This window comes from Cryptomeria japonica, chromosome 2 (assembly GCF_030272615.1).
Source record: "Cryptomeria japonica chromosome 2, Sugi_1.0, whole genome shotgun sequence".
Lineage (NCBI taxonomy): Eukaryota > Viridiplantae > Streptophyta > Pinopsida > Cupressales > Cupressaceae > Cryptomeria > Cryptomeria japonica.
Window position 1 is genome coordinate 650959537 of NC_081406.1, and position 27468 is coordinate 650987004.

The following is a 27468-nucleotide window of genomic DNA, read 5'->3' on the forward strand; positions in this document are numbered from 1 at the left end:
AGGCTCTCTCTTCTCAGGTCCTTCTTTCCTCTTCGAACCTTTTGAATGAGAAGTATTCTCACTCACACTTGCCTCTCCTTCTTCTGGTCTTGTTTCCAAGGTGAATGTCATAGATACATTCTGCTCCTTCAACTTTTGATGCTGTACGTCCACCCATCTGCGAGTGCAAGATAAAACGGGAGCCATCAAAGCTCTTAGGTCTGAAACCTCTAGCTCATTCCAATCTATCTTCACTTCTTTATCTTCCTTCTCATAGGATGATTGGAGGTATCTACCCCTGTCCTGGGCTTGATCGGCTACTCTATAAATTTTGCATTTCCTGATGAGATCTAAGGGTAACCTGGAATGCATCTTTCTTTTGACCTCTACATCATCTTGGACATTCATCCAAAAGTCTTCCACTTGAAACTCATGTTTGTACTTCTTCCCGACTGTCTCTTCTATATGACCATGAGGATCAAAATTCTCCCTTGAGGCAAAGGATGTGAATGAATATAGAGATAATTCCTTCTCCGCATCTTCTGTGGCCTGAGTATTAGGACACACTTCAACTGAGTTCCCTAGTAAGATGGGTACGGGAATTCCATTTCCATGTTTGTGTCTTGATGCCTTTGCATAAGCTGCCAACTGCCTAGTCACCTCAAGTAGTATTATCCTGTCTGTAGGATATCTCGGCAACATGTAGGGAGGTGAAGGACATCCATGAACTCTGATGTACGTGAATTTTGGAAACTGAATGAACCATGCACCATGCTTCTTCACGAGCTCCTGTGCATCCAGAGACAGTCGATTGTGAATCCCTCCTTGCAATGTCCTGGTGATGTACATCGTGAAGGTGTCATTGACTAGCTTGTAGTCACTTCCTGGCGGATGATGCAGTTGAACATAAGAATCACAAACTCTTATTTCTCCGGGTCCTCTTCCAACAACTCCTCTGTGAGGTAGTCCTGCATACTCAAAACCTCTGATCAAGACATATATAACATATGAACTCATGTGAAATGACTTGGTAGGCCTTAGTCTTCTCAATTGCACGTCCAGGCTGTTGCTAATGATTTTAGCCCAATTGAGCATTCCCTTTCCTTGGACTATCAGTTGTATGAAGAAGAACATCCACTTGTCGAAGAAGAAAGCTTGAGAGGCACCCGTGACCCGATTGAGCAAGGTTATCAAGTCCTTGAATTCTTCTTGGAAGTCGATTCTGTGTGGTGTATTGGGAATCTTGTTCAGGCGAGGTCTACTCTTGAGTAGCCAATTCTTGTTAATGAAGTTCAAGCAGGAATCAGGATCATCCTCATAGATAGACCTAGCTCCTTCTAGACTTTTGTAGATCATGTCTCTATGTTCCGGGAGATGAAAGGCTTCACTTATAGCTTCCTCCGAAAGATAGGCTAAGATAGTTCCATCCTCGGCTATAATCGTTCTTGAGTGTGAATCATAGTGCCGGGCACACTCGATCATCAACTCATGACACTTGATTGCGGGAGGGAAACCTGCAGCCTTGATGATGCCACTCTCAATTATCTTCTTTGCAACAGGTGACGGCTTGCCGATGTAGGGCGCTTCCCGAAACTTCTTCATATTGAAGTTTCCTAGGTTGGTGTCTCCGATATTGCTCCACTTGGACACGATCCTGGTCTCCAATTCGTCATTCTTCTGATCTTCTTTGATGAGAGCCTGCCGAGTAGCAGATCCTCCGGCCTTGGGGGTCGTCATTTGATACCTACACAAAAGCTTAAAGTTAGGGTTTGAGCATAATATCTTAAGGTATAGGATTTAAGACCTTTCAAGGAAATAACTAAATATTAATTTGAAAATGATATGATAAATCCTAGAATTATGGATTTTCAAATTAATAGTAATTATGAATGGAAATCAGATTGCACAAGACTTAGATTTTCAAAGGATTGCTATGGAAATCAAACTAAAATCTTGAACAAACTTTCAAAAATCTGATTATTCATACCTCTCCCTTTATTTTTAGCTATCAACCTTTGAAAAATGAATGAAGGAAGATGAGAATTTGCTGGACAAGGATGTTTAATTTGAATTTCTGGTCCTTTCTTTGATGAATTTAATCCTCAATCGGCCTTCAAGAAGAAATTCGCCTTCTACTAGCCTTCAAATACCTTCCAAATTCTGGAAATTTGCCTTCAACTAGCTCAATTTCGCACCTCCAAATCTGCTCTTCAAGTTCGCATGAGAGACAATGAATGAATGATTTGAATTTGTCAAAACACACCTCTCTTAATATAGGGCGCTCGCCTTGATTTCCCTTAAGGCCGACTTGGTAAAGGTTAAAATAAAATAAAATAAAACACCTCCACAAGCATGGCCGACTTGTTTTGCAAAGGCAAAATAATGAATATTGAGCGCTCAAGCATAATTTTTAATTTTTTAAATTAATTTCCAAGCTAAGGGTGGATTTTTCATTTATTTTAAGGCTTAAAAATTAATTAATCAAATTATAAGTGCCTTAATTTATGCGAATTTGCCTTAATCTCCCAAATGTGCTTTAATTGGCAAATTTAGTGAAAGGCTATAGGCCAGCTTAAGGAATGTTAAAGCTTGATCAAGGCTTGAGGTATCTTAGGCATTAAAATGTTCAAAGTTTAGGTCTCTCCAAGGAGGCTTGCTTGAATTTTTATCTAGGTTTGTTTGCTTCATTATTCAACATCCTTACAACTTGGATTTGCCATCTCCCATGTTCTTGCCATCATAATTTTGCAACTTGCCTTCAACTTAGCCTAAACAAGGTGAATAATAGGTGTTTTCAAGAATTTTGCCTTGGACCCTTTGGAAGGGTTAGGAGTGATTTTCTTTATTAGGCCTTGAATACCTCCTTTTCTTCACTCCAAAATCCTTCGGAAGGCGAGCTTACGCTTGTTTTGGTCTAACAAAGCCTAGGATTTCAAATTTTAGCCTTTCACATGGGTAAATTAGGTGCAAATGGGAATTTCGCTCTGGACCCTTTGGAAGGGTCAGGAGTGAAATTCACTTTTTAGGTCAAAATTCACCTTTGCTTGATCATCGACCTTCTCCAAGGCAATCTAAATATCTTCTTTCATTGTAGTCCAGGCCTGGTTTCACTCAAGTCTTGAAGGAAAAAGTGTTTTTAGGGTTTTTCGCTTTGGACCTTTTAGAAGGGTCAGGAGCGAATTTCTTTGCTTGTAGCTCATTTTTCATCATTTCAACTTCAATTCACCTCACAAGGCTAGGAAATAGTTCTCTTCTTTCATCCAATCCAAGTTTGATTTGATTCTACAAGGCAAAATAGGTGATTTTAGGATTTTCGCTCTGGACCCTTTGGAAGAGTCGGGAGTGAAAATCACTTTTAGGCTCAATTCTTTCATCTTCCATGGTTTCTAGCAACTTAAAGTCATTCATAGGGGCAACTTCTCCTTGACCTTACCTTATCCCACACTTGATCTTAGCAAAAAATTGATAGCAAAGAGAAGTTTTGAGAGAATTCGCTCTGGACCCTTTGGAAGGGTCAGGAGCGAAAATCTCATTCTTGACCAAAAATCATCATTTTTTCAACTTGAAACTTCTTTGCAAGGTAGAATTTCATCTTTCATTGCCCTAGGAACAAGGTTTCATGTCCAATAAAGGTCAAAAAGTAGGCTTATTAAGGAATTTCGCTCTGGACCCTTTGGGAGGGTCAGGAGCGAAATTTCCTTTCCTGGCTAAAATCCTTCATTTTCATAACTTCCAAACATCCCCAAGGATTCCAACATGTCAATTCTCTCCTTCAACATGCCTTGGTCATCAAGATTTGGCCAAACAAGGAAAGAAATGCCTTTAGAGAGATTTTCACTCTGGACCCTTTGGAAGGGTCAGGAGCGAAAATCTTGACTTGGGCTAAGATTCTTCATTTTTTCAATTCAAAACATCTTCAAGAAGCAAAGACAAGCTATCTCCCTTCCATTCAATTCATAAAAGACCAAGAACTTGACCTTCTTCAATGCAAAAAATAAGAGTTTTCAGGAATTTTGCTCTGCACCCTTTGGAAGGGTCAGGAGCGAAATTTCCCTTTTGGTCCAAAATCCTTCATTTTTCAATGCTTTCAAACATTTCAAAGGCAACAAGAATGTCCAACCTTCCTTCCAAGATACCCTGCAAATCAAAATTTAGTCAAACTTAGGAGGAAATGAGCTTCAATAAGATTTTCGCTTTGGACCCTTTGGAAGGGTCAGAGCGAAAATCTCATTCCAGGCTAGATTGCTCACTTTTCAAACTTCAAACCACCTCATAAGGCAAAATTAGATTATTTTCCACATTAGGAACAAGGTTTCTAGTCCATTCAAGGCAACAAATAAGGTTTATGATGAATTTCGCTCTGGAGCCTTTGGGAGGGTTGGGAGCGAAATTCTCCTTTAGGCCAAAATCTTGTTCTTCAAAATCAATCAACTCCATCTCCGGGCAAAAACATATCAATTCATTCTCAAACATGCCTTAGAAACCAACACTTAGCCAAAATTGGGAAGGAAATGTGGGCTACAAAGATTTTCGCTCTAGACCCTTTGGAAGGGTCAGGAGCGAAAATCAAGAATTGAGCTTGATTCTTGACCTTTTGAACTCCAATTTTCTTTGAGAGGCAAACAAAGACCCTTCTTCATGCATCCCCGTCAAGATCCTGCCTTTAGCCAAGTAAAAATGTGAGCTTTCAAGAATTTCGCTCTGGACCCTTTGGAAGGGTCAGGAGCGAAAATCATATCCTTGGCTAGTTCCTCACCTTGGTCCATTTCATCTTCCATCAAACTTGATCAAATCAACTTCCTTCTTTCACTATCAAGACAATTCTCTATCCAATTTGGTCTAGGCAAGGTCCAACTGGGTTTTCAGGGCCAAAGGGAGGCAAGAAAGGGAGATTTCGCTCTGGACCCTTTGGAAGGGTTAGGAGCGAAAATCTCATCCTAGACTGGCTTTCATCATTTCAAAGCCTAAAAACTCTTCTTCAAGGCGAAAAATGTATCAACTTTCTCAATTACGCCTCAAAAGTCAACAATCTTGATTATTTCCTTCCAAAACTCCTTAAATCATCATCCAGTGCATTCATTCATCAATTTCTGAAATCATCACTTTCATCCCTCTCTGACCACTGACTCTGCTCAATCGACTTAGACCTGGAAGAAAACATGACTCTAACAAGAAAACCATCAAACTAGACCTATCTTGACTTGAGACCTATTCACCCTCTTCTTCAATCTCACCATCTTGATACTCCTAAAAGGAAATACTTCATTAAGGCAAACTTAAGGTTCCAGGCAGACAACTAACGACCTCCCAAAACTAGGCTAGACTCAGCTTGAAAGAAACCCTAAAATGAGCTTTCAGAGATTAGCCCTAATCTAGCCAGCCTGGGCAACTACTCACTCACTCAAAACCAAGCAAGCAGAGAGAAAAACTAACTAAGGGAAAGCAAAACCCTAAGAAAAAGAGGGGGTCCCCATTCTAATGGGGCGATGTGTGAAATGGTCACAACACTACCGTGTTTGGTATGCATTGTCCTGTAGATAATCATTTCCTGCATTTAATTTATCAGTTGTAGCGGTAAACATTTTGGCACCGTTGCCTTAAAAGAAATCGGGTCAGCCTTGAGTGATTCATGTTCGTAGATCCCATTAAAGGTGAGAAGAGGCCATAGGGTGGTCAAGTCCAAGCGATTAGGTGATCCGCTGACCCTCGGCCGGAGGGAGCACAGAGATGAGTTGGAGCCTGGAAGTACTCAGAGTGTTGGGACATTGGAGGTGGATGTGTAGAGGACGCGCACGCGTTTGAGAGTGCAAGGAAAGCATCGAAACGTAGTGGTCAGAACAGTCCACCCAGGTTTGACACACCTGGAAGTACTCGGAGTGTTGGGGACGTTGGAGGTGGACGTGTAGAGGATGCTTGCGTGGCTGAGAGTGCGGGGAAAGCACCAGAACGTAGGTTGAAACAGTCCACCGAGGTCTGGCACACAAGGCGAATACACATGTACCTTCTGAGTGAAAACAATGTTGAGCACCTAGGAGAAGTAGAAACTGCCGAAGTTCACGGGGGATGGATTAGAGGATCCTGTACGACATTGTAAGACATGTATAACAATATGGGAGGCGAATGGCCAAGATGACAAGGACTACTAGTTGAAGGCATTTCTCACCACCCTTCGGGGGATCGCCATTGATTGGTACACAGACCTTGACGCCCAACACAAGATGAGATGGAGTGATCTGAAGGTGTTCCAAGAGGAATTCAAACTCCCGAGGGATGATAATGAGATCGTGACCGAAATCTATAATACCAAGCAAGGGATAAATGAGAGTGTAGGTGCTTACAACTGTAGGCTCAAAGAACTGTTAAACAAGATGGAGAACTAGCCAGCCGACGGGTTGAAGAAGAGGTGGTTCACGAAGGGATTGATACCCTCACTGCGCAAGAAGATGAAATTAGCACCTCTGTCCTCGTACGTCGATGCCTACAATCGGGCGATGGACATCGAGAGTGAAAACAAAACCTCCTCCCAAGAGAAGAGGAAGACCAACGATGATGAGAGTCCCAAAGGTAGTAGTGACGAAGAATCCAAAACCGTACGAGCCCTTCGACGGGATTTGTTGAGAATGATGAAAGAATTGAAGGCTGAGAAAGGAACCAGCAAAGATGGTAATGAACTATGATGTACTGAGTGCAAAAGGGAGGGGCACACGAAAGGTAGTTGTCTTAGAAATATGTTTTGTGAAATTTGCCAAGTGCTGGGGCATTCAATCAAGGAGTGCTTGTACAATTTGAAGATGAGAAGTACACAAGTACTCTTCACACAGGGAGAGTCCAACCCATCAAAATCACCGAATGTATCGCCAAGAGGTTATGGAAATCAACAAGGGCGAAACCAAATATAGTACGACTCCAGAGGACGTCCTATCATACAGTGCCGACAATCTAGTGAATGGGGACACTTTGCGAGAGATTGCCAGAACAAGAAAGACAACGTACAATTATTGTGCAAATGGTGTGGACCAGGTGACCATGAAGACACCAACTGTCCAAAGTAGAAAGGGGTAAATATGCTGGACGTCAAAGAGCTAGATGAGGAGGTACTCACAATCATGAGGTTACAAAGCAAAAAAGCAGTGTACTCCTATCCCCGTACGGAGAAGGAAAGACTTCGAGAGGCAAAGGCAGATGTTGAATGCGTGTGTGGCGGAGGAGAAAAGGGCCTCACATGATGCCGCCAGTACTACACCACGGTTGGAGTCCGAAAAAGCTATCATAAAACAAATGTTGCAAGCTACCCTACCAGTATTGGTATCTGATCTTCTGTAAACTATGCCACAATTGAAAATGGCGCTCACAAATGTAGTTGGTGACAATGTCATCGACCAGGAACGTCGCGATATGACGACAAAATCACCTAGCACATCTGCCATGGACCAACCAGCGGCAAAACGATTTGGCACATCGGCTGTGGACCCCATGCTGCTCACTGAGAGTATTGGTCGGGAGCCAACTGTGGTGGAAATGGACATAATGGAACAAAAGTTGACGAACACAATCGTGGACGATGGCTCCGGGGTGAACGTATTGCCAAAGGAGACATGGAGGGGTCTGGGCAAACCAACCCTCTGGCCACCAACATTCCACCTTGTCGGTGCGAACTAGCACGACATCAAGCCCCTTGGAACGCTCATGGCACAAAAGGTTATGGTTGGCACAGAACATTTCTTTCTTGATTTCGTGGTCATCCCATTGGAGAGAAAAGCTTATGATGCTCTCCTCAGAAGGGGTTGGCTGATTATGGTCAAGGCAAATCACAATTGGAAGAGAAATACACTCTCCATTGAGAATGAAGGCCGCAAATATGTGATTGACTTGAGGAACTAGGTGGTAATTGAATAACTGGCATCCTTTGATTCAGAGTCTGAGGGTGGAGAGTTTGGTCTAGACAAATGGAGGAAAGGCATGGAACCCAACGATGAAGGGGTGCTCGAACTGGAAGATTGCTCTGAAGATGAGACGAGTTCCCTAAATGGACTATTCCATTGGCAGATGGAGGACTATGAGGTGTTTTCACCAGCATGTAATTTTCTTGAAGCTACAACTCTTGGTGAAGAGCAACTGATGAAAGCATGTCGAGTTATGAACGATACATCTGGTAGTACGGAGATGGAAAGTGGAAGGGAAAAGCCCACGAAGGAAGAACAAAGGTAGTACGAACAAGGCACCCGAAAGGAATTACAAGTTGTCAAGTACTAGAGCACATTAAAGATATGTAGAGGAGAAAACCAGTTGGCAACTCAACTGTAATGCCCCGTACAAAATTTAGGAAGCATCATTGGCACAAAGCCGTACACACTTGTACGAGCCTAGGAAAGCAACAAAGAAGGGAACCAATTGTACAATTTTGCACGAGAGAGATATCTGTACAAACCCATACGACAAGATATTGGCGAGAGGGAAGATCGGCCGTACGCATTTGTACGGGCTTGCAACTTTGGCAAGAAAACATCACATGCACCATATGAATCTGTATGGAGAAGATGACGGTTGGTGTTGTATGGATCCGTACGGATAAAGCAGGTGACGAGACAGAAGGGCCCTACAAAAACCCGTATGAAGGTTGGGGTTGTTTGTACGACATTGGTAGAGAGGGGTAAAGGGATCCGTACGGAATTGACTAGGGTAGAAGGCACAAAAGTTATCTGTACAAAATTGCCAGACAAATTTAGAGAAATTTGGAACTCCGTACACGAAGTTGCAAGATTGAATTCGTACGAAATCCATACCATAGCAGAGGAAACAAGTCGCACGGGAGGAAATATGTATGACCAAACACAGGAAAATCCGTACGGCGAGACACAGGAAAATCCGTATGGCCAGACACAAGGAAATTTGTACGGCTAGCCACAAGAACTCTTGTACGGATAAATAGGAGAAATTCCACATGAACAATTATGAGAGATTCCGTACGGCCAGGGGCGGACGGAGAGGATTCCGTACGCACAAACTGAAGAAGGATTTTTGTATGATGAGGAGAGGTGGTCCATACATAGTCCAGACCATACACTATATGGCTTTGAGGCAGAAATTGTAGAAAATAATCACCAGAGAGGAAGTTGGGAGCCGTACATGGAGGTGCCACCTGAGCCGTGCGAGATAAACTCTCACTGGAGACTATTGTTTGACTTCATCAACAATGTTTTTGGCATCTCAAAAAATTAGAAAAATGATGTGCGCCATGGAGTTTTGTGTGGTTTTGAAGGTTGTAATTTGGTGTTGGCAGCGGGGGCGTTGCCCCTCGACCCAACCCTGTACTGCGACAGGGAGCGCGTCTTGGGCACTGCCCCCAGACCCCTGCAAGGGGCGTTGCCTCTTGACCTTGTTGGGGGCATTGCACCCAAACCCCCATTTGATTTGGCAGGTACACTACAAGTTGGGGTTGTCCAGTACAAGTCATTTCTTACACTCTTGTCATTAGTCTTTTCAGATGTTACTTGATGTTTACTTGTCGTTTGAAAGGCGACTTTTTCTTTTGGGGGCGATGATGTAGACGACATAAAATGCCTATGGTTTTATTTGTTATCTACCAATGTATTAATTAATTATATTAAGTGGGTTGTCACTCTCGGTAGTTATGTGTCGGGTTCTTTAAATGTGTTGTGCACCGGCAAGGAAGAAGTACGGTATTGTCGGATCTATTGTAATCCTTGGCCAACCATCTCTAGTCTTCTTCTTTGTAACATTTGCATGTGTGAATAAAGATATATTTTACTACCATGTTTGGTATGTATTGTCTTGTACATTATTATTTCCTGCATTTAATTTATCAATTGTAGCAGTAAACAGTTGTGAAGAAGATCATTCGGGAAAAGCTTTAGTCTAGAGATCACTCTCATAATGGAGCTCTTTTGGAGCACTTTGTCTACAACATAGAACGTACTATTGGAGATTTTAATGCTTTAGAGATAGCTGTGAGGAGAATGGTGGTACATGGGCTACAAGAAGCTACAGTGAAGGCTTTGAGGGATTTAAATCTTGTTGATGTGTGTTTTATGCACATACGAACACATAATAAAATACCAAAGTATTTTACCCTCTCCTGAACAAAATCACCTCAGATGCTAAATATCTGATCAACTAAGACGATTCCAAGGTTTCTACGGTCAGTTCTTGACATGTGGGTAACTCAATGGCTTGATGTGATATGTTGTTTGCACTTGGGGACTTACACAATTGTTCGAGTTTGTTGAGCGTATCATGGATCTGGAATGGGTTATGTTGATGACTTAGGATTTTGCATTGAAGCTCTTAATCTAATCTAAGAAGGATTTTTAAAAAAAAGGGACAAAAGGAATAGGGTTTAGGAATTCTATTCTAAAACCTAGAGTGCAAGAGGCAATGAATGATTCAATGGAATCGTACTAGGCAAGTTCTCATCATCAATGAGCAATTTGACACAAGCTTAGTGCAATCATCTAAGGTAAATTTCGTAGATATTCAAATTATCACCATCAAACATTGATACCATCAAGGCAATACATACCACTTGAAGTGCAACAATTGAAGTTAAGTTCAATTTTAAATTCCAGTTGACCATGTGAGGCAATCTTACGATCAGTAAGAAGCTGGTGCTATGGATTTAATGGATTTTACACAAATGCATTCAATAACTTTTTCATTCAATCTAAGAAACTTGAAATAAATTCTAATTTAACTTGGAGTTAATGAGAACCACAAATGCATACAACACTTAAACTAAATCACCAAACTTCAATGATTGTATTCAAATCTGTAGTATATAGGTGACAATTCATAAAAATCTCTCTTACAAATGAGACGCAATGGGGTATATATAGAGTCTCAAAAGAAATGAATGGCCAAGATTCATTTAGAATCAAGGGTCAAGATCATGCCAACACAACCCTAAAGTTGCCCTAATTAGGGTTTATATCAAAAAAGGAATCACCTACATGTGATCCAATGGAATGACGCCTAGTCATCAAATAGGGAATCTTCTAGAAGATTCGGGCTTGCATTCCTCTCTCTAGCAGCATATTCCAAGAATTCAGCCAAAACCGAATCGAGCTCCTCCATGGTGATGCTGGGCAAAGCCTCTTGTTGTGCATCCATTACATCCAATGCATCTGAACAAGCATCCTAAACATTCTCCCAATTTGGCATAAGCTTCTACGAACTATGGATGTGGATCAATAGGGAAACTAAGTCATCAATTTGATTCTTCTTGAAAGAATCCAATTGGCTGAAGTACATGAACTTCATCTTTTCTCTTAATTCTTCTAAGTGTAGATTGCTGGAAGCACTGACATCTACCCCTAACAATTCTTCAATGGACGAAAGGATTTTGGATTGAATCTCATGGATCGATCCTTCCATCTCTGCACAATCTTTCCTTGCATCCTCATAAGTAGACTTCTGCTTGGGCAATGAACAATACCATTCCTGAAAGTCATAAATATCTCCCTTGCGCGCAACTCCCTCATGGATCGAAGTGTAATCAGAATTTGCTTTAACACCCTGAGTCGGGGAATGGTCTTCTCCTATATCGGTTGGAATTCATCCCAAACTCCTTCCAAATATTGTATCTTGAATGTGAGCATTGACAATTTGTCAAATACCTGGAAAAACTGAGTTAGGAAATCATCCGCCTGCTTTGTCACATCTTCAATCCACTTCCCAAATTCTGTATGTGTATTCCTCGCTACCTTATGATCAAAGTGAAATCCATGATCAACTGCAATAGGCGAGACAAAAGTGGGATCTTCATTCCTATGGGAGCTGATCCCTGCAATATATTCCCTAAGTCTCATGTTCTCTTCCTTATATTCGTCTTCTCAATCTCCCTACCCAATCTTGCACTGATTGCTTGGACCGTATCATTGAGTTCTTGGAAGTCCTGCTTCTTTGTAGTTCGTCCAAGGGCAATCGAAGTAATCTGATAGTCCATGGGAGTGGCCACATCTTTGGTCACATCTCTAGCTACATTGGAAAATATCTTAGTTAGCCTTCTTTTGCTCTTTCTCCTTGTCTGTCCTTGCTAAGACATCAATATTCTTAGTAGGCTGCGTCCCTGCCATCTTGCTTTTCTCCGTACTCTATAATAACAAATAAGGAATGGTGGAAATACCCATCCCATCATCAAGGCACATCTCTCGATCTAGTCCTCTCAATGCTGAGATGACATCATCATCTTCCTACTTATCCCTAGTCAAATCAAACACATTATTGCCCAAACTAACATTCAAATGGAATGTGGGAGATCCTGGTGGCTTTTCATCCTCATTCGGCGGTGCCAATTGCGGTGTAGCTTGTAATTCTTGAATATTTTCCAGCAAAATCTCCATATTGGAACACTGTTCAAACTCTTTACTCTTCTTTGGCATTCCTATTTGCTTGATTGATGAGGAACTGGAAGTGGATAAAGGAGCGCTAAGCTTATGCTTCTTCTTCTTCTTGGATTGTTGGCTAACTGTCTCCTTCCCCTTCATTTTTGATTCTCCAAGCATACCCTTCCTTCTTTTGGGAGCATGACTCTCCTCATTTGCATGTATCCTTATATCAGTAGGTGTTCTTTCATCATCATCATCATCGTCAAGAGAAGGCTCCACTTGCCTCGTTTTTTCATAGGTAAGGGTGACACCAATTTCTATCAATTTGTTCACGTATTTATCCACCCATTCCCTGGAGAAATCAATAACTTTCTCATAAGTTCATTCAAGTCCACCACCTCAGGCTGCGTCCAACTAGGCAATAAGATGGGCTTGCCCACTTCATTTACTGATCAGGAATGGAAAAGATTTCACATTTCCTTATGAAATCCACTGACATTCGAGACCACATTCTCTTCCTTACTGCTTGTTCATCCATGAGATTAGCCCAGTAATCGTCAATGTCAACCTTATGTATGAACTTTTCTCCTCTGATCTTCACAACTTTATTATGCGGATCAAATCGATCTCTGCTCTTGTAAGTTCCAAGGCGATAAAATGCAAGTTCATCAATCACCGAACTAGCTGCAGTCGCATTGTGGCACACCTCCAAAATCTTCCCTAATGCAATAGGGAGATCTATCCCTATTCTATGCTTCTCCTTCTAGATAAAATCAAACTCCAAAAGCTATCTCAGCACCTCAATTAGGATCATTTTGTCTCGAGGATACCTAGGAAGTTTGTAAGGTGTGGATTTGAATCCCTGAATCCACAGTTATGTGAAGGTGAGAAACTGAATGTACCACGATCCATATTGTTCAATTAATTCCGTTGCCGCCTTGGACAACCGTTGTGGACTCCGCCCTGCAGTAGCCTTGTGATGTACATGGTGAAAGCATCGTTCACCCCCTGTAAAGTTCAATTTTGTGCATATGAAGTTGCAGATAGCATTCGTAAACTCTGTACTGTCCCAGTCCGTTTCCAACTTCACCTTTGCATATCAATCCCTTGTATGTAACAAAACTTGCAAGTAGGTACACAAGGTAGGAAGTCATTCCAAATGACTTGGTTTTCTCCACATTTCTCAATTGAAAGTCGAGATTATCACTTATAATCTTGGCCCAATTGACCACAATTCCTCTTATACAATCTTGGATAAAGTAGAACATCCAACCCTCAAACAAAGCACCCTGAGGCATTCCCATCACTTGATTGAGTAGGAACAACAAGTCACTATACTCATCCTTAAAATCTGTACGCATGAGCCTCTTGGGCATCTTTGAATGGTGAGACCTTGGTTCAATCATCTACTCTTTGTTCACAACTGTCATGCATGCATCTGCCCTCTTCAAGAACTTTGCCTCATATTCATCTTTGGTTTTCTCTCTTATATCCGCACTCCTGGGGATCCCCAATACTTCCATGATCGCATCCTTGGCAAGGTATGCAAGCACGGACCCCTTTAGGCGATCTGATCATTTGGGTCATAGTGCTTGGCATGCTCCACAATTAGTTCACTGCACTGTATGGATGGAGGAAAGCCGACCGCCTGGTATACGCCACTTTTCATGATATTGGCGTAAAGTGTGGAAGGAAGCTGATTCTTCATTCCGAACATCCTTTGCTGCATCCGCTCAATGTCCAAGAACTCCATGTTTGTATCTGAAATCTTCTTCCATCGGGATGACAAATGTGAATCTGGATAGAAACCTTCTTGCACTATCTTCAATTGATCCTTCCTCACAGTGATCCCTGCTTTAGACATAGTACCTGTATGAAACTTGAAGTCAATATCATTGAAAAATTACCTAAATGATTCATTTTCAGAATTGTTTAAGTTCCGATTTCTTATGATTTAGACAAATTTAGGAATAAAAATCAGAAATTCTAGCGTTATTCATCATGAATTCGGAAAATAGAATGAAAATTTGATAAAAATAGGGCATAAGGTCTGATTATAAAAACTGTGTCTGAAAACAAGCTGGTATACTCAGAAAATTGTCAAAATGGTGTTTGGAAGCATACCACAAGTCTGATTCCCTTTGGAAAAGGTGGACAAAAGTCTGATTTTCAATTTTCAATGTCTGAAGAGACACCCTTCCGAGGTCAACAATGGCTGCCCAAAGTGTGAAGACAACCTCTCCAAGGTTGAAAATGGCTAAGTTTGGGCACAAATAAGTGGCTGGAGGTGAAAAACCAGTCTGAAGACAACCTGCAAATATGGAGTTTCAGACTGTAACAGCAATGGAGTCCTCAAAAAATGCCTTCAAACCTCTCCAAAATGATGCACAATCAAATCGCCTAAGTATGAAGGTGGCTGGAAATAGAAAATAAGTCTGAAAATGTGATGTTCCAGCCAACAATGATGCGAAGACCACTTCCAGCTATGGTGCAAAATCTGATCTGAGTGAAATGCAGCCCTCAAACATCCATAATGCTCAGCAACAGCAACAAAATCGCCCCACAAAGTGAAGCAACCAGCCACACAAGCAAAACTGTGGCCTCCCCAAAATGGCGCCACCTCCAAATTGGCAAATTCGCCCAAATGTGGCCCAATCTGCCACTGAAACTCTCTGCAACTCTTCCTAATGAATGACAGCGTCCAGGTCTAATTGGGCAAATAATCTTCTCCAATCTGCAACTTCGCTCACAACAATGGTGTCAAGTGGACGCTTAGGCAAAAATCGCCTAGCTGGGAACACCAATCAGCCTCCAAATAATGTCTTCAATCAATCACATCAGCAAATATAATATTATTATATTGCTAGCTGGGCATATTTAAACTAGTTTTCACCTCAACATTTCACCACACAAGCAATGTGGGATAAAACTTGCCTTCTTATACTTGCCTGGGAAAATCGATTTGTCTTGGAAAAATATTTTAATCATTAAATAATTGTCTCCCGACATTAAATAATTGTTCTTGATCATTAAAATTATTGTTACTAAGGCAAAAACAATTAAATCCAACCACAATTGCATTAAATTCGTTCAATTTCATTGAATTCTAGCCAATTGGGGAAAATCGCCCATATCTGGATAAAAAATCCTCATTAAAAATTGTCATAACTCATCACAATTGCCCTTGGGGAAAATCGACCTCCATCTAGATGCATAAAAACCTCTTCGTTTTGCTCACCAAGTCAAAAATCCACTTTTGGGGAAAATTGACCCCCATTTGGATAGTTATCTTCATCAATTTTGGTCACAAACACATTTTGGGGACATTCGCCCTTCATCAGGGCAATCATCTGCACTAATTTCCATTAAATTCACTCATGAACTGACCTGAGGAAATTCGATCTTCATCAGGAAAGTTTCCAACACTTAGACAAATTTTGGGCCCTTTGGTGGAAAACCGTGGTCCATCAAGAAAAATAACAGGATACCTGGGAAAAATGCCCCTCATCAAGAATTTGAGTGGGGAAAATCATGGGTCATCGGAAATTTGTCCAAAAAGCTTAGGGAAAAACGTCGTCCAGTAGGATAACTGACTTCTAGATCTCAATTTAACGTTTTCCATCGGGAATTTGATGATTTTCACCCTCAAAAACATCTAGACATGTCAAATTTCATCATTATGCATCGGGACTTGTCAAATTTATTTGAATTTGAGCGAAAAAATTAGGATTCCATTGGGATAAAGTGCAATTTTGACTTAATTATCCTCCTAGTAGAGGAAAAACAACTCCTAAAGGACCTCTTTACGTTCAGGCACAAAAATATCACCAACTTAGACACATTTAAACTCAATTACGCTCAAAATCCAAACTTCGACAAAATTAGGATTACCTAGACAATCTAACATTTCATACACTTGATCCTATTCAAAACTCAAAACCCTAATAGCACTTTAGGCACGATCACATCAAAACTTGAGACTCAAGCATTGAAAAGCTCAAAATTGCCACCTAACTTCCAAAACCCTAAACTAACACGATGCAGAAAGCAGGAAAGAGGGGGTCCCCGTTTGCAATGGGGTGATGTGTGAAAAGGTCACAACAAATCCCACAACACATTTTGGTCTGGTTGCAGATGCTTTTCCAGTGGAGGATTTACTGGCTGATGGGAACAAAGTTGACCTGATCAAAGTATTGAGGGATGGCATTTGTAGCAACAATCTTGAGACTTGTGAATATATGATGTCTGAAAACAACAGTTTGTTCCCGTTTGAATAGATTGAGAGAGCGCAAGAAGTCATAGAGGCCATTCAGACCTTGTTGTTCTCTCTCTGTGCTCAATATGTAATCCTTTTGAAATGAATAGAATGGTAGCTACCCCTAGGTAGTAGTTTGCTTATACACACACACATACACACACTACCTCAAAGCCTTTCACAAATATTAGCAATCAATTCATTGATACTCCTTGTCAAATGTAACTATTTAGTTAAAGTCACCACTTCACTATAATATTTATTTATTCAGCAGATAATAAACACTAAACTCAAGCCACAATCTGAAAATATGATATTCAGATAATAATATTTTCCTCAAATAAGATATAATCATCAAAATCGCAATCTGACAATAACTTTATTTTCTGAAACAAACCCTTACAAATTTGTCTCCAATGGAGACTTCTCAAATTTGGCACAATGCAGATTCTGTCACAAATCCACTCCTAGGAAGAGTTAGGTTTTCGTCCAACCCTTCTGCTAAACCCTAAAGGTTTTCGTCTCTGGAAAGCATAAAACGTTTATCCAATTTCAAGCATGGCCAACTTCCTACATCTAGTTTCCTTATAAAGAACTCCAAGAAGCTTCTAGATATTAGGCCGACCACATTTGGAGAACTTTATTTAATAAGTTGACATTATTTTACTGTTTATTTAATTAAATTAATTAATATTAAGTCATCATTGAATTTATTATTTATTTTTGACAACTTAATAAAAATCAATTTAATTAATTTTCACTTTTCAAATTGGGAACAATACACCACATTTGCTGGTATGAATGTAACAAGGTTAGACAAATCTGTGATAGCTTTATTACAAAACATTTGTAATGGACTTTCCTTTGTTTCATGTGGTTTATTGCAACATTTTGATGGATTATTAAGCAGGTTTTAGTTGCATGCAATGTTATTTATGATTTGTATTTTTGAACACATCTAGTTCCATTTATGCTTAGCTGGTATATCTTCTTCTTGCCTGTTGATTGTGACTTTTTTGGCTAATGGAGTAGGCATTGGAAGAAAGGGCAAACATATTTTGATTTTAATCTCTTTGTCTTTACTATTTTAAGAGTAGATTAGGGTCCTACATGCTTTCATGATTCATTAATACAACCTGGGATTATTCTAAGTGAGAACACACCATTAAGATTGTTAGACAATCATGTCATGCATGCCTATACCTTGGATTTGTGTATGAAATATTAACTGGATTCACTTGTGGGGATATAGTATTGTTGTCATATTTAGGTGCATATGCAAGGATGTAGTTATTGACTCAATGAGAGGTCGTATAAGTAGCTAGTTACTTGTTGACCTAATGACAAATCTTGGGGTCAAGCATACATTGGGTGTAGCTGTTGCTGGTTTGGTCATATCATCATTTAGAAACACTCTCCTAAGTTTACCAAAGCCCAAGATGAAGGAGAGAGTGCCCATTCTTAGAAACCAGCCTTTAATCCATAATCTACTGATGGGATCATCTCCTATCCTCTTGAAGAGAACACCCTGGCCTCGAGGATAGGCTAATGCTCTAGGATTTTGGAATGTGACTTTAGGACCCAACATGTGCAGCACTTAATAGTTATTGGTTCCTTTCACATGTGCGACCGCCAAGATGAAAATGAATGGCATACTTGGAACATCATCACTCTATTTTCATTCAACGTACAACACTTTCTTTAACATTTGTGACTAGTAAACAAACAACTGTGATGCTTAGGACTATCTCTATCTCAACTCAATCACTAGGTATTGCCTAGCTGGGTAAATGCCCACACATATGTGCACGTTATAGATAGAACACCATGAAATTATTCAAGTCTCTACATGCAATTGGCACCACACAACCATAACATTCATTTATTATGCTTCTTGTTTACTTTTTCACTTGTAAGGAAGTGATTTACTTGCCGATGGTTCTCCCTTTATATAGGTTGCTGAAGATATTGCACTCCACCAAGATGTCATTGTGGCACATTTACCACTCTCATCTCTGTGCAAGACTACCAGTGCATTGAGCAAGCCTTGAATAACATTGCAAAGATTTTCCTTCAATGTTTGCTTTGCCGATTCTCAACTAGCTTTACATGCTACAAAATCATATCTCTTACAAGTCACTTCTAGTCTTCTTGTGAAACTTCTTGATTGATATAAGTTTGACAACTTCTCATCTTCAATCTATCTCGTTTAGAAATGCAAAGGATTCAACTCTCCTTGTGAATTTCTTCCTAGTATTGGTCAAACATCATTATCCCTCCTTGTCACTATTCCAAGAATAAAATGATGTCTCTTTTAGATATATTCATAATTTAATAGCCATGCCAGTCCACATTTGCTTATCTTGATTACTTCCTCATACCAGTCCAAAATCATTCTTTTCATTGCTCTCTTTCCACTTGAGTGTGCCTTAATCCTCTTATTCATTTGATATGTATCTTTCTCTTCATCAGTTGTGCTCCAAACTTGAGGCAACCATCCTATCCATCATTAAAAAGAAACATCTCAAATCTGATTGGCCTTCCTCCGTTAATGCTTGCAGAGATCCTCTTTCATTCCCTTCGCATTCTTTCTCTTCTTGTTATGTTGCTCACTTCATTTCTTCATCATTTTTGAATTCCATTTCTTTTCATTAATACTCTTTACTTACTGCCCAACTCTAACATTCCTTTGTCATTCTTCTTATGCATGTGACACTTAACATCTTCCTACCCCTCTCATTTCTTATTAGACACATTACTTAACATCTTCCTACCCCTCTCATTTCTTATTAGACACATTATGCCCTCATCCCATCTTAACTTTAAAACTCAATTTAAAGGGCCTGAATGTTCGTATGACCGAACCTAACCAAGCCAAGGCATACCCACATAAGATCTCACAGCTTAATTTCTCACGTAGTCATTGAAGACCATACACATTATCTACGTGACTATATGCAATACTTTAGACATCACAAGGCTCGGTTTGTTCTTTGGTGCCTAAACAGAAACACATGTTTCTACACATGAGGTAAGTCCCTTGATTCCAGTTTGATTTAACCTTGTCATTTGCTCACTCAAATAAACATCAAATGCAATCACGGAAACTTATATAGCTGAAGCAACATGAAAATGCAACACCTCATCATGTAGAGGGTGTAGACACATCAGACACAAAATCATAGTTAATTTATTACATTGCATTCCACATATTCAATCCATTCATAATGTCAACTTTACTGTCAATCCATCCAAGAATTACTTCATAATATTTTAATGCTTCAAAATAAGGAACATTAAGTGCAGATGTTTCCAATCAACATTCTAAGTATAGCCTCTTAACAAAACACAGTGATGCTATCAACAAGTTTACACGTGGGTGAGTGTTACATTGGCTAATTTGAGACCTGACCCCAGGTAGAAAGAGCTACTTTTAACAAAAGAACCTGAATGGGAAGCTAACATCATCCCTACACCAGCTGGACCTGAGTTACCAATCACTCTTTGGATGATTTTACTTTTTTTCGATTATCCTCTTAATGGGATATTTCTTGATGCAATTAGTGACGACATTAATCAATCATGTTGGGAAAGTAATAAGTTAAGAAGAACAAAAAATATTATTCCTTGTTTAAAGATATTGAGAGACCACTGGCTCATGGAAGAGAAGCAATAAGAAATCTTTAACCCCATTTTTAAGCGAATAGACTGCTGCTGGTTGGTGTTAGTAGGTTGGCCCAGTCAGTCATTCATTTAAATTCAATTTTTTCTTGATGTTCAGTCCCTCGGACCAGCATACCAACCAAGGAGAACACAGTCACCAGTAATTTAATCCTTCCATCAAACCTGCCAACTTGGTCTGATGGACTATTCAAAAAGAAGATAGACCTCAGCAACAATGAGGAACATTTCTAATTCTTTTACCAAACTTTAAACTCCTCCACTTTTTTGTGATCTCACTAATCCTATTGTTTGTTGCTTAGGCAAATATATCAATTCCTTATGTATGAAAGATAACCTGCGTCTTAGATAGCTACCGTAGCCTTTAGCCTATGTTTTATAAGTTATGAGAGGCACACCATCACTGTATCACATGCATTCATTAATATTTAAATAATTAATACTAATAACAATGAATGTTCTAAAGACAAGGATAAATTTGTCTACAAAAGAGAAGAATAGATTTTGCTTTTGGGATGTGGGAATTTAATAGTTTTGGGTTCATAGCATACCAATGATTAAGTTACGAATGCCAAATGCTAATAAGATATATTTAGGTTTTCTAGAGTCAAGTTCCACTTGAATCGGGAAAGCTGATTTTTCTATATTGTTTTTTGTGGGGTGCTTGTCATTGAAGAGCTTATTGACATTAGTCAATTATTAACATGTTTTTTGACTTTAAGAATGGATTCATTCATCCACTCTTTTGCGTTTCTTGTGATTTACAGATAAAACATATAAACAAACCAATTGAAATCACCATTTCTGAATGGAACACTGGTGGCCTTGTCTCACGAATTGAGGTATTGTCAGTACTAACCAAAGCTTCCTTTCAAATTTTCAGTAGGTTAGAAGGTTATTTCAAGGAGATTGATTTATGTCTCTCTTACTTAGGTGTAGAATTCATCTTATTTGTTTTGGTTTCCACAATCTTCAGAAGAATATCAAGTTTATTATGTAAATCTAATTAAAGTTATATTTTCAGGGGCTAAGAGGGTTTCTTCCCAAACGTGAAATTCTGAATACACCTCTTGATAATTTTTCAGTGTTAAAAGAATATGTAAGCCAACAACATATCTTGTACCTTAATGCATTGTAAATTAGGGATATCATTTCAGGTCTAATTCTTAACAGGATATGTATAATATCTTTGGTGCTAAAATTGGATGGAAGTCCATCTAATTTTGGAGATGCGTTTGCCTTCATTATATTCTGAAAATTGCCTCTATTGTGCTCGTAATACAACCCAGACTACAAGAGAAGTGTTTTTTTTGCAGTTCTTGGATGAATATATGATTTTGGTTGTTGAGGCATAGGTTCACTCTGACAGAGGCAGATTATGATTTTTGTCTTTGCAGGTTGGCACAAGGATGGAAGTGGTTATTATTGACGTGAATGAAGAAGTAGGTGTTCTAGTAGTTAGTGAAAAAAGCGCTTGGGTAAGTTTATAATTTACTTCAATTGTCATTTTCAATATCTGCTATGCAGAAGTAATGGTCTAACCCCCATCCATTCTCATAAGTGATCACATTCTGCATATGCCCTCCTCATATTCACGTTGTTTTATATCCTTTGATTATTTGATATTTGATATTTATGTCACTTTGCAATTAAGTTTTACATTATTCAATGCAATATGCAGTTGTTAAATAATTAGACAAATTGGAAACTCACAAATTATACACAAACACAAATATTTAATGCGGTTCACCAATTTGGGTACATCCACAGGAAAGCAAGCCTTAATCTTTATTATTCATTGCAGTTTACATACATAGGGATTTACCCTCACATATATACAATAGTCTTCAATAGAAGACGAAGCGACAAAGATGGGAAGATGAAATGAATAGTCGGACTTCACATCCAACGATCTCCCACTTGAAGTTTGACTCATGCTTCGACTTCACATCTGAACAGCCTCCCATTTGAAGTATGCTTTCCATGACCCATTTGCTGCTATCCATTCTCAAGCAATATCCAAACACAATCACCAAATTCCATGGTAATAAATAGGCCAAGAATCAATTACCATAGCTGGAATAGCAACCACAACTAATTGCTAATCACATCCAACTAACCATACAACATTAGTAAATTCATGCCAACCTATCCAGCCAATACAACAACTCTTATCACTGTATAATCCATTGTCCTGCTAAAAAAAACCATCTTCAAGGATAACAAAACACACCATAAAACCATTGATGTGCAAAAAATGTGAAGACCCTTATAGTATAGTCCAATGAAAAAGATTACACATGTTGCATGAGCAATGTCAATCTACCAATCAGCACTTACATAAAAGGTGTTGCAATAATCAAATCACAATGATCTGCAACCTGCAACTAACCTGCTGCAAAAGAGCTTATTTGCTGCTCAATTCTCTCACCTTTGATCTCACTTCACTTCTTCCAAGCCTCATTTAAAACACAACATACTGCTGTTAAAAAACAATAAAGTACAAGAACAATATATGACCACAAACCAATGAATAAGAGACTTTAGGAAGAAACATAATGTCAAAAGAGAAAATGCAAACCATATCTCATCCTTCTACCAGCACCACCAAGTGCTAAGTTGTGCCAAGTATGATCTCCTTTACCTCCCCAAATGAAATCATTAACAACACCAAACCAACATGGATGTAAGCCCCTTTAAACAAGGAAGATCAAACTCAAATTCATTCTAAAGCTGGGAACAAACTCAAACATCTCCTAAATTCAAATGCATAAGGAGATCTGCCAAGTAGACCAAGACTGGGGAGTGAGAATGCTCCTTTAGGATACACCAAGTCACAATGACTCTCTCCAAGAACAATCTCGTCCAGTTCCATAATGAACTTGCGTCCATTACTAGGTGTAGGCTCCTTGGTCTTCTTGCTGAAACCTCCAAATGAAAAATTGTCACAACAAATGTTCTCTAATCCCAAGAGAACTCCAGACTTACCCAAGTCTCCTAATAGTCAAGTGTACCTCCATGATCAATCGAGCAATGTACTCAATACCAAGAGCACCAACAAGACCAATGTCAAAACTCCCTTTGCATGTCTGCATAACCTGGGAACACAACATGACAACTTGATCTAACATCTCCAGAAAGTAATACCACATGCTCCAAAGAGCATAACTTGCCAAGAGAACCTGCGTCATGCCAATGCTCTAATCTAGAATCAAGAGCCTACCATGGCATCTAAGAATCAATATCTCCAATCACATGAAGATAACTATCTTGTGACAGCAAAAAGCTCACTACCAAAAGAAAACTCCCACTGCAGTGTGACACTGACTATTCATGGTATCATGATAAGCATGCCACAAGTCTAGTGGAGACACCCTAATTATCCATCCGGATAATCTGTAGACTTAAAGATTCAAACACTAGATCCACCTCAGATCTGATTTGCCAATCCACAACAAGTAATCATGTTCATAGACATCATAGACAAAATCTATAAAAGAATACCAAAAAACTCCACATTTAGCAGTTATAACTTACAGCTGCAAACACCTTGTCACCATCAAATTTCCCTCTTCTTTGAAAATCTTGTGGCTGCCATTGTAATCAGGGCATGAAACAAACCTCACATCTCCATTATCAACAGTGTCTTCATAACCGCCAGCTAATAGAATTCTGGTGACCAGCAGAACCCCTCGCTGTGTTTCTTCTTCTCCAATGAAGCCAATCCCAGCTTGAAGAGGCCTGTGTAGGTATTCAACATCTCCATTACACTTCCATCCTCCTCCTCTACCTCCCTTCTTGTCCTCCTTAGATTTCTTCACAGACACCAAAAAATAATAACTATTCTTCTCTCTAATACGATTGTGCTGGTTCAAAATTATGCCAAAATTCATATTGTTATTCATAGACAATCTCTGCCGCTTTGTTCCTCTGTAGATGAAAGCTATAGATTGCTGATCGGGAGGAATTCTCATCAACAAAGCCACCATATCTCATCAATTGAACCCAAAACAACAAAGCCATTTGAATGCATGTTTATACACTTATCCTGTAGATGTAAACACCATTACATTGATATCTGTCATTGGTTCATTTACCCATTTTCCATTCTTAGAAAAAATTTATGTTACCTTGAGTTTCCGGGACGTTTTTTTGTTTTCTCGGAATAGGGGATGACAGGGGATATATATATATATGTGTGTGTGTGTGTGTGTGTATAATGGAAATCTGAAATTTATATAACATTGTAACACAATAAACATTCATCATAGCAACATAATAACATTTATAAATTAGAGTCTTGATTCTAATTCCAAATAGTCTTACAAGTTGCTGTTGCTTCTTATATTTTTTTAATTTTTTCCCCTTGCTCAGACCAAAATCAAAAAAGTTAAAAACCCTTTCAGCTTTAAGCATTGCTGTGAAAGCTCCTCCCGTCCAAGCTAATGTTTTTTATTTTTTTTGTTTGGGAATGACTTATGGTATCCATATAGTATTATATTGTATGGAAATCGACAGTGAAACGGAAACCAGAAAATGTGAAAGTAAAAAAATTAAAAAAATTAATCTCTTACTGAGTTTGTAAATTATTATATTATTTAATATTTTTTAATAATTATTAATTATGTCCAAGGGGTTGAGCTCAATTGGTTAAAGCATTGAGTTCTCATTGTGGAGATCAAAGTTCAAATCCCAAAGGGACAGCTAATATGGAATTCAAAGTTGTGACTCTTAGTCTTCCACAGTTGGCTTCTAGTTTGGAGGTGGTTTCTAATAAGTGGATTCTTGTAACATGCTAAAATTAAATGAAGCATTTATACAAAAATATAACTTGCTGAAACGAAACTAGCCGTTAACAAATATAGTCGTTATCCAGATCAATTTCAAACTTAATATATAAGGAGGAGATTTTTTATTTTTTATAACGAGATAAACAATATCTACAAGTAATTATATTACTCGAAACTAAACGAAAACGTAAGATAGAAAATAACTAACATTGCATGAATTGAAAGAGAGAGGGTTTAGAGAGTACATTTCAACTGATGCTAATATCCTAAACTTCATAACTTTATCAAGTTAGCGGGGAGGGAAAGTATAATCAGGGCGCTTTTCCGCCCAACCACGGACTATCTAGTCCCCTGTGCCATATCCAACTGGATTGGCTTGACCCTTCGTAGGGAGTTAACAGGAAGTGGAACTCAATGCCATCTGAACCACATATAATCCTACACAAATCCCTAGTCGGTCATACCCTATAGGTTCCCCCTAATTGGTATGACCTCTGACTAGATTGTGTATCTGGATTAACATATTGGTAGACGTTTAGAGAAGTAACATCACTATGTCTGAGGGTTTCTAGGTTATTGCAAACGCGCTAAAACATGAAGCCAATTGTCTACATCCTGCTTGGTTGGATTGAATTCCTGAAGATGACCAAGTCCTCAAATCTGTCTCTATGCTACTGCATTCTGACTCTATGAGGCTCATTGGCTACGTTTGGACTCAAGTTTTCCATGTTGGTCAACAAACTCGAGATAACTTATACTCTTAGAATGAAACCTTTCTTGACAAACCTTATGTTAAATACTTGTGCCCTTGAGCTAGCAACCTGCTCTTTCACAGGTACAAAGATGAATCCAAGTTTAACGAATATGTAGAAATCACCGTCCTACTTCTTTTCATGAACCAATGTTCTGTACAAATATACCAGTATTAAGTACAATAGTTGAATAGTTCGTATTCCACACAGTCTCAATGCTATTTACACAAGGAAAGTAGCCCATACTTGGCCTTTATTAACTGGCATCCGCCATTAAGTTACAAATGATTAACAAATGATGCCCTTTTTACACATGAAGGTTACATGAATCTCAACCGTTAGTAGTTCATCACAAATTGGCATGTTTGATTTTATTGGCTGGTACTCTACCTCATCCTAAGGTTAAAAGCCTTATTTATTTAGATACAAATTGTTCCCTTCTAGTTTCATTGAAGCATGGTTTAAACCGAAATACTTACCTTAGTGAGGAAAGATGAGATAGACGACAGACAACCATCACCCTCATCAACATTAGCTTCTATGTTTTGTGCGTATTGAGAGTATTCGTGCTGCTACTATACTGTTAGAGAAACTGTTTGCTTTGTTTGAATGCCAATTGCATTTGGGCTGTGAAGCTATGTATTTCTATACAGAGGACCATCAGCATTAAGAGCGTTATAAGTTCTCTTGCCTATCAACCCCTTTCTCATTGAGGTAATATTTACTAAAAGTCTTAGTGCTCCCATAATGTTTATTATGCCCAACTGCATTAATGAGCTTTGAAATACTATTCTGGTCAAACGTTTCTTACCAGGCTGAAGATAACTTAACCATCTTGATTGACGCTCTGGTAGGAGGACCCCTTTGGCCCCAAAGGTTTTCAAATAGCTGCAATTACACTTCGAGTGAAATCATAATTACTCCCTTCATGACTGCAATTAAAGGGCTCTAGGGCATAGGTCTAGAATGAGCGAGTTTTAATTTACAATTGACCATATTTGTGCTCACATGGCGACTATTGGTCACATTTATTTTACATTCATATGATAACGGCTCTAGTACTCTTAACAGTTACCATTTATTTCTTCTCATTTAGTTTGCAAAGGTTGTAGTGATACAACTAAATCCCTGGAATGGGAAAGTAGGGAGCATAAGAGTCGCCAGCTGTACATCCAACTCATAAGTAGGGAATATAAACCATACCTGACATGTCTCTGCTGTCCTGACATCTTGAGAGTAATCCCTCAATGGTGGATGCTATCTGCATCGAAGTACAACGGTGCCCTTCTACCCACGGCCTTCCTAGGCTAGGGTATTAGTGGATTTCAAATCTAAAGAGGATAATCTCAATTAGATAGGTTGTCCGATGTTGTTGTTTTGACTGATAAGACTTAGTCAAATTTGAATTAGCTCGGAATAGAGGTTAATTCTTCATACCACAGTCTTGGGTGTGCAACCCTTTAACTGATGGTGTAATTTTGCAAAACAAATCTGTACATTCTCCCTTCTTATAGGCTGTACCTCATACCTATATATACATATAAAGATGTAAATTACTAAATACGCATGATACATGAAGTTTATCTCTGCTGCTATATATTTCAGACTTAACCAGTCATGGTGAAATGAGTAGGCTAAGAACCCACCAACTAACCTAAATGGTTTTG

At 39.2% G+C, this 27468-nt stretch overlaps 1 protein-coding gene across 4 annotated transcripts in view; it reads left to right on the forward strand.

Moving 5' to 3' along the window:
* The window catches only part of LOC131038394 (protein PIGMENT DEFECTIVE 338, chloroplastic), a 77789-nt gene that overhangs the window by 9399 nt on the left and 40922 nt on the right, over positions 1-27468 (forward strand). For all 4 annotated transcript variants that reach the window (XR_009104412.2, XR_009104413.2, XR_009104414.2 and 1 more), the window contains exons 2-4: positions 21027-21101; positions 21284-21358; positions 21657-21737. Coding sequence is in view for 1 of the 4 variants with exons in the window: in XM_057970819.2 (XP_057826802.2) it covers positions 21027-21101; positions 21284-21358; positions 21657-21737 (231 nt within the window). In the remaining 3 variants the exon portion in view is untranslated. The remainder of the gene's footprint in view (positions 1-21026; positions 21102-21283; positions 21359-21656; positions 21738-27468) is intronic.